The 13333-nt window shown below is 39.6% G+C and overlaps 1 protein-coding gene across 4 annotated transcripts in view; it reads right to left on the reverse strand.

The window, feature by feature from the left end:
* Window positions 1–13333, reverse strand: part of KCNJ15 (potassium inwardly rectifying channel subfamily J member 15) — a 190086-nt gene that overhangs the window by 142982 nt on the left and 33771 nt on the right. The window contains exon 1 of one of the 4 annotated variants that reach the window (XM_069760747.1): window positions 9549–9681. The exons of the other annotated variants lie outside the window; for them this stretch is intronic. Within the exon in view, the coding sequence (XP_069616848.1) occupies window positions 9549–9646 (98 nt within the window). The 5' untranslated portion in view covers window positions 9647–9681. Of the gene's footprint in view, window positions 1–9548; window positions 9682–13333 lie in introns of those variants that run through there. 4 annotated transcript variants of the gene reach the window in all.

Consider the following 13333-nt stretch of genomic DNA (forward strand, 5'->3'; position numbering starts at 1 on the left):
TCTTGTATGCGATTGTGGGAAGAGGAGATAAAAGGGGAGTAGAGAAGGAGATCTTGTGAGGATCGGAGGTTGCGTGTAGGTAAGTACCGGGAGAAGGTGAGTTTATCTCCCCTTTTCCCTTATACCCCATTGTCATTGGATAAGACCCTGTTGCGATTTTTCTTTCCCAGTTTTTTCAAATTTCTAACATCTAACATTTGAATTCTTTATTCTTTTCCAGTACTTGTCACACGGATGGCGCACACGGACACGGACATACGTATTCCACATGGATGGTGCCACATAGGCACACGGATTCGGACCTCACCGGTAATGGTTTTTCCCAGTACCAGAAATATCAGGACGTGTAACACAGGATTTTCTGGTTGATATTCCTGTAATCAGCTTTTATTGCAGTGTTCTGGTTTATGTTTTATTGCACGTCATGTAAAAAAACGTTAATCTGGACATAGTTATCTGGAGTGGCACTGGAAACTAAATGCTAAAGAAATTAATCATTCATTCTTGCGGTAAAATTAAAAACTAAGAGACTGAAATGATACCTGGGTGTAGGTTCTATGTAATTAAGTCTATTTTATTACTGTTTCATTTGACTGTCATTTTTATTTTTCAGGAATTTTCTCTTTTATTATTAGGTCAGAAAACGCCCTTCTTGGGTTAGAACTGGCAACTTTTGGGTATCAGTAATTTTAGGAATGTGGTTTTACAACCCTGTCTGCTACACTGAACACATTTTTTGATTATTTAAAAAAAAATTTTAATTAATTATTATTTCCATTTCTGTGGATGATAATATGATATGTGTCAGAATATTCTGGGTGGAAATATTCTGTTCTGGTCAAGAGAAAGTGGAGATGACTTTTTAAGGAAATCAGGGAAGACATTAAAGTGCACTTTGAAGTGTCACAATATATTTTTTTGTTCGTGAATTATAAAGAGGCAATGACCCTCAAAATTACAGCATATAAAGAGGACCTGTCACCAGGTGAAAAGTGACCACTTTTTTGCTCCTATTTTATTCCCACTTTTCCCATTCCCATGCCTCTTTGTTTTTTAAAAAAAAAATCTGCTGTACCATTCAAGAGAAAGGGGACTTTTTATTTAGGGCTAATTTGTAATGAAGTTTACTAAGGAGGTGTGTGAAAATTCAGAGCAACCTAGAGACACGCCCCTGAGGATTCTGTGAGCCACGCCTCCTTTGTAAAGACCATGTAAAAATTCAGAGCAACCTAGAGACACGCCCCTGAGGATTCTGTGAGCCACGCATCCTTTGTAAAGACCATGTAAAAATTCAGAGCAACCTAGAGACACGCCCCTGAGGATTCTGTGAGCCACGCCTCCTTTGTAAAGACGATAAAAATGATCACTACATAGAAAGCCTCATATCTCTGGAACTGTATGGTGAATAAAAAAAAATATTAGATACTCAGGGGAGCAGCGGGAATAAAATGAAGGCAAAAATTGTTCACTTTTTTTTACCTGCTAACAGGTCATCTTTAAATCACGAATAGTGTCTATCATTTTCTTCATCACACATCATACATTCTAGACCCAAGAGCAGACCCCATCAACAAATCCCCAAAAGAAAATACCAGATCCCTTAAATACAGACACAGACCAGCCTTTCTAAATATACACCACTGACCGTAATTAAAAAAATAGAAATACAACCCCTAAGACCAGCTTGAAATCAACTAGTATGTGATTGACTTCCTGGAATTCTATGGGCATCAAAGTGTCCATCGCCTTAATTAAAAAGTGAATTTACATATGGGATTGCTTGTGCTTTGACCTCCCGTTCTTTGGTCACCTGACCTCCGAGGACGGTCATTGGTCATCCAATGATGCGCTGTTTTTAGTCACTTGACCACTGCAGCCAACAGTAGGACTCAACAGTCAGGTGACTGAAGAACTGAAGACCACCATTTCTTCCTATTCCGGTTTTATTTTTATCCCCTCGGTTTATTATCTTCTAAGGTTTAGCGAGATCTCCGAGCAAAATAAATTCCTTTTACCGGCAATTTGATTCGCAACAAATAAATTTGATGCAAATTTTCAGTGTGGTCGAATCCAATTAGATTGGCTCTGATAAACAGTAGACAGAGGCAGGGGAACTTCGAGCTGGTAGGAGTTGAGAAAGATTCATTTTGTACCTAAAATACCCTATTAACCCTGCTGTTCTGTTGGTCAAAAATGACCGACTTTGAACTTCAATATTCTTTAAAATATTCAAGATGCGGCTCTGAAACCCGTGGCCGACCGACCCATCCTCATTTAAGTCAATCAACCACAAGTTTCAGAACCGCATCTTGAACACCCCAAAAAATACCAAAGTTCAAAATAGGTCTCCCCAGACCGAACAGAACAGCAGGGTTAAAACATTACAATTCAGTGGCTGATGATTTTAAAGGGGACCCATCATCCAGTCAAAAGTTACCAGTTTTTGCTCTTATGTTATTCAAGCTGCTCCCGAGTATTATTTTCATTTTTTTTTCTTGAAATCCACCATATGGTTTCAGAGATATAGGCCTTCTTATTCAGTGCTTTTTTTTTTAGTCTATAGTAAGGGGGCGTGGTTCACAGGATAATTATGCAGAGCGGCTTAAAGACACGCCCCAGAGGATCCTGTGAGCCACGCCCTATTGCTAAAGACCACAAAAAATGATTAGTGAATAAAAAAGACCGTATCGCTGGATTTTAAAAATAGAAAAAAACGAGGAGGAGTGGGAATGAAATAAGAACAAAAACTCGACATTTTGACCTTGTAACTGGTCTTCTTTAAGATATATATATATATATATATATATATATATATATATGAAATTGTTTTTTTTGCTGAAAAAGCAGTTTTTATTTTGTGTTTATATATATATATATATATATATATATATATATATATATATATATATATATACACTGTACCTAAAAAAGGAAAAATTAGTGGGACTATTCCCCGTACTTTACTTTCTTATTTTCTTATTTCTCTGAATTTTACAGTGTTAGTAAACCTGCTGCTTTTTTCCAAAAACAGCACCCCCATCCATCTACAGGTCATTTGTGGTATTGCAGCTCAGCCCTTCTCACTTTAATGGAGCTGAGCTTGTAACACTATACTCCTCCAGGAAGAAAGCAGCTATGGTTTTACGTTTCCATACTGTGAGCCGAAGGCTGCAAAACGTAATGTTTCCTATAAATTCTATTATGCACGTGGTACAATTAAAATGCAATTTCCTAAGCTGCAAAATAACTAAAAAAAAAATCCAGTGGCCGCGATTACAAGTTTGTTATCAACACCTATGTGTCCTCTGTGTCGGGAGAACAATGTTACAACACGCTCTTATGTATAAGGGTAATTGCAGCTTTATGACGCTATAAATAAATGTTTTCCAGTGGAAGCAACTTGTGCTGAATATACATGAGCTTCACTCATGTTCTTGTTTTTTCTGGGAATTGAATCCTGTTTTCCAAGCACCTGGTGAAAGTGGTTGTTGATCCCATGTGTGCCAGGGTGATGTGCCAAGGTACACCCAGACGCTCTGCAACCAAACCCAACATTATATACATTGCTCTTCGTTTTCATATCTCATAAAATCTAAGATAATTAATCAAGTTGTGGTATCGAATGCAAAACACAAACTATCAATCAGTGACAACTAATTGGCTGCAGTGATAACCCCAGGTGTGTTTTTAATGCTAGCACCATCGTGAAACCTTTTATAAATTAAATTAAAGTAGTATATCACCCCCTTAATGCCTTCCGGCTCTATGATATTTATCCAGAGCTGAGCCCAATCCATACGCGGCAGGCGCCAGACGTCTTATACAGCCAGCACCTGTGTATAGCACCAGCCACCGGAGCTAGATCCGATCAATATTCATCCACATTCCTCCAAAAAAATGAAATCAAAACTTTATGTCACCCAAAATGCTACCAATAAAAACTACTTCTCGGCATCTAAAACGCAAGCTGTCCTACAGCACCATTGACAGAAAAATAAAAAAAAGTTTACAGGTCTCAGGAAAGGGCAACACTTTTTTTTATCTTTACAAAAGTTCTGGTTTCTGATTTCTTTTAATCTATTAGAATAATAATAATAATAAAAAATCTACAGAACTTGATACAGCTGTAATCGGACTGACCTGGAGAATTGTGTTTCAATTTTACCAATAAATGAATGGTCCTCAATGTACACTGGGTCTCTAGAATTAACTATTATAATTTCCTTCCTCCAATGCCAGAGTGTGTGGAAATCGGCGAAGGCATTCGTCTGCATGGGAGGAAGCTTTTGGTGGCAGAATCCTTCTTCTATTGCTTTAGCTGCAGTCTTGTCCCAAGACTTAAAGCAAGACTGTCCCCCCCAAAAAAAAAAACCTCAAATTGAATGACTTTTATGGTTATTTAGCTCCAACAAAAATTGTAGTTTATCACATATGCTAAAAAGAGGTCTCCAATGCAACTTTAGCACGGTCAAGAGATCATCACTGCACCATTCCGCTCCATCAATTAGCATCCTCCACTCCTCCCCTTAGCTTGATTGACAGTGCTTGCTTTGAGCGCTACCTGAATTGAATCCCTTGCCATGGTCAGCCTCAGACAATTCAAGAGCCCAGGAGCACAGTGTTTGCGCCCTGGTATACCTCTCTCCTGTCTGCAGTGGCCACCCACTACTGTGTGATTCTTGGTGCTGAAGACAGGAAAGAGGGATGAGACCATGCCTGCACTTAACTTGGTGTTCTCCATGAGGTCCTGTAGTGTTAGTTTGGCAAGGGGTTCAATTCAGGCAGAGCTCAAAGCGAGCGCTGTCAATCAAGCTAAGAGAGAGTGTGAAGGATGCCAACTGAGTGGGCAGAACGATATGCTGAGCCCTTCTTCACACCAAGGGTGCACCAAGAGCTCCTAATTAGCATATGTAATAAATCTACATAGCAGATGTGATTTTTATATGGGCAAAATCCCTTATAGAACTGTCGAACCGGTTTAATTTGAGTTTTAGGGTTGAAAGATTTTATTTAAAGAGATTGCCCACCCATGAATTTGAAAAAAACAAACAAACATTTAGAATGCTATAAAGTAATAACATAAAATATATTCCCATCCACCTGCCATCAATATGTTAGCAGTCAAGTGTCCATCTGTACCAAGCCGGAGGTACAGTGCCAATTTCTGCATATCCTGTACCATCTGAACATTTGACCGCTGCAGCCTGTTTCTAAACGTAGAAGTCACATTTCGGTCTTACCAAAAAAAAGAGACAGGAGACTAGTGGGGGCTACAGACAGCTGTCACGGTGTGACTGTGGAATAGCAAATGGGCAATCCCTACCTCCATGATTACCCCTGATGGTGGGGATGCCTGGGTCTTGTTCCTCACTTTGCTTCTCAATTGCACTAATCTGTTACGCTTTTTGGGGTGAATATAAACAAGATATAGAGGTCAACACAGAAGCACATTCACACCGTGCTTTCACAGGGAAAAACACCAAGGCACTAAAGTGTAGAGCCCGTAGGAAACAAAGTAACATAGAGGCAACAAAGTAACATAAAGATACCAAGGGAAAAAGAAAGGCTTCACCAAACATCCTTCACAACAACTTCACAACAACTTTGTAATAACCACTAGTTAACCAAGCTATGTCCACCTTTCGAAACCAAGATAGACTAACAATAGCTGGCATTACCTGCATAGCAAAGCCAGCATATATAGAAGGAGAGCAGACATGATTGGCACTCACACCATGTGACTAAAGGAGATTAACAACCATGTGACTAAAGGAGATTAACAACCCTGGCCCAAGAAAGATTGAACTCTTGCTAACCTGCCCAGGAGCTGCAGCTTTTTGAGTTGACACCCGAGTCACCCTGAACTGATCATAGCTTACAAAGCAGTTAGAAGGAATAGTGTAAAGGTACCTTCACACTAAACGACGCTGCAGCGATCCAGACAACGATCCGGATCGCTGCAGCGTCGCTGTTTGGTCGCTGGAGAGCTGTCACACAGACCACTCTCCAGCGACCAACGATGCCGGTAACCAGGGTAAACATCGGATTACTAAGCGCAGGGCCGCGCTTAGTAACCCGATGTTTACCCTGGTTACCATCGTAAAAGTAAAAAAAACAAACACTTCATACTTACCTTCTGCTGTCTGTCCCCGGCGCTGTGCTTCTCTGTACTGGCTGTGAGCACAGCGGCCGGAAAGCAGAGCGGTGACGTCACCGCTCTGCTTTCCGACCGCTGTGCTCACAGTGAGTGCAGGAAAGCAGAGCGCCGGAGGACAGACAGCGGAAGGTAAGTATGAAGCGTTTGTTTTTTTTACTTTTAGGATGGTAACCAGGGTAAACATCGGGTTACTAAGCGCGGCCCTGCGCTTAGTAACCCGATGTTTACCCTGGTTACCAGCGAAGACATCGCTGAATCAGCGTCACACATGCTGATTCAGCGATGTCAGCGGGAGAGCCAGCGACCAAATAAAGTTTTGGCCCTCTAGCCCCGACCAACGACATCACAGCAGGATTCTGATCGCTGCTGCATGTCAAACTGAACGATATCGCTAGCCAGGACGCTGCAACGTCACGGATCGCTAGCGATATCGTTTAGTGTGAAGGTACCTTAAGAATCTGAGGATTGCACAAACCCTAATGCCTCCATGACAGTTGGAGATATTTGCCAAAACTCTCTTGTGATAATGCCCAAGTCCTCTCCTCATGACCATAACCCGGCCAATGAACTAAATACTGCAAAGAAAGGTGAATGAATCAAGAATCGACAATTAGGCCGGGGTCACACTAGACCGTAATACGGACGAGTGCAATGCGATAAAAAATCGCATAGCACTCGTCCCAATGTTAATCTATGGGGCAGCTCCCATCATCCGATATTTTCTCGGCCGTATTCAGGATCCGAGTGAAATCGCAGCATGCTGCGATTGTCAGCGTTTCTCGGCCGAGAATCGCCAATGAAAGTCTATGGGGGTGAGAAAAAATAGCACAGCACACGGACCATCAGTGTGACTTGCGAGAAATTCTCAGGCATTGGGCAGGTGACAGGAAAGGCTCAGCCATTATTTGCTCATTTTGCAAGTGTGTGAGAAAATCTCACCATACGGATGCCATACGGATGTCACACGGATCATTTGATGCGAGAAAATCGCATCCTCGCACTGCACACGGATCACTGTTTTGGGAACATTTGTGCGATTCTCGTCCGTCAAAAACGGACCGTGTTTTTATACGTTGTGTGTGACCCCGGCCTTATGGAAACTCTAAGCACTCATTGACTAGGACTGGAGGCAGTGGTAAGTGAAGAGAAGTTTCAGAGGTCACAATTTTTTTTTTTTTAAAAGAGACCTGTGAAAAACATGAATGATAAATGACGTAGGTAATGCCAGACTAAAAGCAACATTATTAATGGCCACCATAACTTTATAAGGCCCAACAAAACAGGATCCTAACTTCAACAAAGGTACTCTAAGTTTAATGCTCTTGATAGACAACCACATCAGACCACCCACACACAGGTCCAGACCCAGCACAAGTTTACAATCAGCCGACCGTTTATATTTGCAACTCATGTTATATAATTGTCGATAAATGCTCTCCAATGTAGATGAAAATGAAGAAACAAACTGATCTTCCCCAGATTCTCCAGACGGATACACTTCTCGCAAAGAACAGAACTGAGGATGCTGACGATAGACATAGAAAAAGGGTGATACCCCAGGAGATTCACGACGACTATTATTAATGGCAAATTCCACAAGAGGAAGAAAAGAGGACCACTCTTTACTTACTGCTCCAGATTCTGATTTACACGTTTCGGTTGCCCATTAGACTAAGGGTGAAATGCTATAGAATGAGATAGCGTAATCCCTAGCTAAGAACAAAATGCTCTCCAGAATTTAGCAATAAATTGAGTTCCTCTATCAGAGACGATATTAGAAGGAACACCATGGAGTTTAACAATCTCCTTAACCAAAACCAGAGCCAAAGTTTTGGTGTTTGGTAAAGACGGCAAGTTGATAAAATGAGTCATTTTAGAAAACCTATCGACAATCACCAAAATTGCCATATTACCAGAAGAGGAGGGCAAATCAGTTGTAAAATCCATATAAATGTCTATCCATGGTTGACTGGGAATACTCAAAGGCCGCAAACATCCAGAAAGACAAGAATGAGATGCCTTGAACGTGCACAGGTGGCATAGGGAGAAACATAGGTTTTTACATCACCCTGAATTTTAGGACACCCAAAGCGACATAATATGAGATCAAGCATTCCTTTAACCCCAGAATGACCAGTGAGTACTGAGGCATGATGTTCCTCCAAGACTTTAAGACAAAGATTCAGGGTAACAAGTAATTTGTCCATCGGAACCCCAGAAGGCACGCCATATTGAGCCTTTGCGATCTCAGACTCAAAATCAGTACAAAGCGCGGACACAACCACTCCTTTCTGAAGGATAGGAACAGGTTCTTCATAGGTTTCGCACAAAAAGGAAAAAAGAGGCATGAATCGCACCTCCAAAAATCATAAGTTGATCTAAAGCCACTAGGCAAAAATTTATATAACTGAATGTGAGGTTTTCAGTTTAACATTCTGATCAGACTGTATGAAGCCCACTGCCACGTCACGGCAAACCTCGTAGTGGGTCCTACCGCCCTAACGGAGCGGAGCCGTATGGTGACCACCGCCACAGCGGCAATGCACCAGCAGGGCGGATGGCATGTTGCTCCACAGCACCCATGCTGCGAGACTGAGCCCCCATGACTCCAGACCGCGCCACCCCACCAGCACAAAGCCACAGCAACAATGGCCGCTACGCAGCACCAGCACCAAAATGAAAGGAGCACTGAAACTCACCTTCCTCCAGCTCTTCAGTTTGAGCCAAAATGGGATAGACCCCTTACTTTGCAGTCTCCTGCCAATTAAAATCACCTGTGCCAAATGGGAGGAGTGCTGGTCCAAGAAAGAGACTAGAACATGCTTTGCACAAAAAGGAAAAAAGAGGCATGAACCGCACCTCCAAAAGGACCCACTACGTGGCAGTGGGCTTCATACAGTCTGATCAGAATGTTAAACTGAAAACCTCATATTCAGTTATATAAATTTTTGCCTAGCGGCTTTAGATCAACTTATGATTTTTGGAGGTGCGGTTCATGCCTTTTTTTTCCTTTTTTTTCCTTTACTTCATAGGTTTCACCTGCCAGGAAAACTCCCAGACAAAGCATCGGCCTTAATGTTTTTAGAACCAAGGCAAAAGGTCACAAAGAAATTAAACCTATAGAAAAACAACAAACAACGAGCTTGTCTCGGTGTAAGTCATTTTGGAGACTCAAGGTAGACGAGATTCTTATGGTCTGTAATCACAGTAACAGTGTGGATAATTCCCTCCAAAAATGCCGCCACTCCTCAATCGCTAGTTTGATCGCGAGTAATTCACTATTACCAATATCATAATTGCGTTTAGCCGACAAGAGTTTCTTAGAGAAAAAGGCGCATGGACACAGATTACCAAGAGACAGACCTTGAGATAATATCGCTCCCACACCCACCTCAGATGCAGGATCCATCCGAAAACCAATGTTATGTGACTTCTGCTGCAGAAAAGGACGTTCCTGTTCAGCGAATACACACTTCTTGAGTTCAGCATACAATCTATTCTCTCTGAGAATTCGCAGTAGCTGCCTGACATGTTCAACATGAGACTCGTAATCACATGAGTATTTAAGAATGTCATCTAAGTAAATAATTACAAACCTCCCTAAAAGATTTGAAAAAACATCATTAACGAAATGTTGGAATACTGCAGGTGTGTTGTTAAGGTATCACAAGGTTTTCGAAGTGCCCCTCTGGTGTTTTAAAGGCCATTTTCTACTCAACCCCCTCTTTGACGTGGATCAGATTATAGGCACCGGGAAGCTGATTTAAAAGGTCAGGAATGAGTGGAAGACGATACGAGTCCCAAACTGTTATTTGATTGAGTTCCCGAAAATTCCAGGCACGGCCGTAATCCACCATCCTGCTTTTGACAAAGAACTCCGCTAGTATAGACGAGGAAGACGGCCTAATGTGACCCTCAAACAAATTGTAAAGTTTGCACTTGGGCAATTTTGCTCAAGGAATCAACCTTACGGGCCTATAGGCGGCAACTCCTGACATTCTTTCTCCAAGAATATATCACTGAAATCAGAGCGAGGACCAGGAAGGCTTGTGGTAAACCAAGAAATACAGGTTTCTAAACAGAAGTCCTTACAATACGTGCTCCATTTAGTCATCTCTTCAGTTTGACAATCACCAGTGAGATTATGTAAGGCTAATCAAGGAAACCCCAACACTACTTTCGCATGAAGACCCCCTAAGGACATAACATGATATGCTCCAGCACATGTACTCACTTAGGAAAAACTCCCATGGTAGATGGACCTCTACACCATCTCCATGGCCCCTAACACTCGCATGTCACAATTGCTTTGACAAGCTTTACAGCATACATGTACTAAACTTTTATTATTAACATTTACTTATTCCATCTTTTGCTCATCTTGTTTTAAGGGCAAGTTTAGTTTAGACAGGACTGTTTCTTTAACTACTCTCAACTTTCCTAGCTGACCCGTGATATAATTAGTGACCATGTATGCATAACACTATGCCCAGCAGAAACACATGTTCTTTCTTCATCGAGGTGGTAAATAATTGGTAACCTTTAGTAACTAATGTCCAGTCAGGCTTGTCAGAATGCTAATTAATGATATAACATGGTCAAACTTCTACCAGGTATTTCAAACACAAAGCCAAGCTTCAATATATCCATGGCAAGATTTCAGTGTCTCCTAACATTGTCTCTAAATAATCTGGGGCAAGGCAAAGTACGTTGTGTGCACCATCTTGCATTTATCACCTAGGTTTTATGCCCTATTAGCCACCCCTTAGCTACACCCTTACAGGGAACCATAGCCCACCTGATTCGCTTGAATAGAGGCATGCTACAATTCTCTGCCCAATGGTGCAACATTAACGTACCACCAGCGAAACAACCCCTTCATTCTCAAGACTAGTGGGGGACCCAGAAGTTATATATTCGTTAGTCATAAAGTGATGGCAAATCCCATTAATCACTTTTTAAGAAGGAGATGTCTGATTTAAAGGACCCTTCTTCCAAAACCCTATTAGAACAGCCAAATTATTAGAGTTCCTTGCCCTGGATGATGGTTCCTCAACAGCCAGAGCTGTGAACCATTAAAAAGAGCCACTTTTTCTCAGGAGCACCTATCATGATGACCTTATTATACATAAAAAGGCCATCAAATTGAATAAAAACTGTGTAATTCTTCATTTCCCCTGTGGTGCCAATGCAAAGAAGGCAAAACTTGCTTCCAGGTTCCTCTAATGCAGTGTTCCCCAAATTTGGTCCTCAAGAGCCACCAACAGGTCATGTTTTCAGGATTTCCTTAGTATTGCTCAGGTGAGAATTCCATCATCTAGACAGGCAACAATTCCATGACCTGGGCCATACTAAGGAAATCCGGAAAACACGACCTGTTGGTGGCTCTTGAGGACTGGAGTTGGGGAACACTGCTCTAATGACTACAGCAAATTTTTGATTGTCCCAATAAAGGGACACCTTTTAGCAGTTCAAAATGGACAATCCCTTTATAAAGAGTAGACTCACTCAAAGAGTTAATGAATCATATATTGGGTGGAGACTGGAATTAATTGGCTCATCGAAGTACCATGAGGATCACCTGGTGGCCCAAGCCCAGCCTCAAATATGGAGACAATCACTTGGCACCAGGGATTGGGTTGACGAAACTAATTGTGTAAAAGATATGTGTTCAGTACCCATGAAGGCTATTGAATGGGCCATTTCGTCTGAAGGTCCCCAATTTGACGCTGGTAGAGAGTACTTGTGTGACCTCCTAACTAATGAGCTTGTTAATATAGTAAGACAGGAGCCATATTGTTATTTATATGTTAGTACATGTTCAACCGGTTAAAAGAAATACCCTCTGGGCAAAGTCGTTCGCAAGAGCGATTTTAATGTTACTAAATGCCTTCTCCGTTTTCCAAGATTCCTCTGAAGTCGCTCAAGGTCACCCGTCGAGTTTGTTTACCTGCCAGATTGTTAACATTTAAACAGGGATGTTGAGCAATGTGAGCGAGGGTATTGTTACCGGACGATGGCTTCGGTTATTGATCTCGGTGCGTCCTACGCTGTAACCCGCAATATTATATTAACTCCTTTAATTGGATTGGCGCTCTAAACTCCGGGAGTCAGGTCCTGCCAAGGTCTGAGAATCATTAGCCAAAACTTCTAAGAAAACAAAAGCATATTAAACCAGGAGTACATTAATTTCCCTAATCTCCACGCTTATGTAACAATGTATTGATTTACTGTTTAAGTTCGGTCAAACCTGTTACATTCCTCATTGAAAAATATCAAATCTAATAGGCAGTCGGATGCAGGGGGAGGTTATTTAACATTTTTCAAAAAAAAATTCTCAGAAATAAAAAATAGAAAAATCTTAAGAAAAACAGTTAACAATAAAAATAGTAATAATAATAATAATAATAATAATAATAATAATATATATTAATATATATATAATATTATATTAAATATTATTAAATATATTAAGTGTTATTTATTAAATATTATGAAATATATGAAAAATATCAAATCTAATAGGTAGTCGGATGCAGGGGGAGGTTATTTAACATTTTTCAAAAAAATTCTCAGAAATAAAAAATAGAAAAATCTTAAGAAAAACAGTTAACAATAAAAATAGTAATAATAATAATAATAATAATAATAATATATATTTATATATATATAATATTATATTAAATATTATTAAATATATTAAGTGTTATGTATTAAATATTATGAAATATATGAAAAATATCAAATCTAATAGGTAGTCGGATGCAGGGGGAGGTTATTTAACATATTTCAAAAAAATTCTCAGAAATAAAAAATAGAAAAATCTTAAGAAAAACAGTTAACAATAAAAATAGCAATAATAATGATAATAATAAAAATAATATAAATATATATATATAATATTATATTAAATATTATTCAATATATTAAGTATGATGTATTAAATATTATTAAATATATTAATTATATATATATATATATTTATAATATTAATATATAGTATATTAATATATTAATTATTAATTAATAATTAAATAATTAATATAAATAACAACAAGCATTATTATTATTATATAAATATATTATTATATTAATATATTATAATATACATACTATATAATATTTTTATTATTAGTTACTATTTTATTCCTAAAAAATTTTTTTAAAAGTTCTAAT

This window comes from Ranitomeya imitator, chromosome 3 (genome assembly GCF_032444005.1).
Source record: "Ranitomeya imitator isolate aRanImi1 chromosome 3, aRanImi1.pri, whole genome shotgun sequence".
In the NCBI taxonomy this organism is placed as follows: domain Eukaryota; kingdom Metazoa; phylum Chordata; class Amphibia; order Anura; family Dendrobatidae; genus Ranitomeya; species Ranitomeya imitator.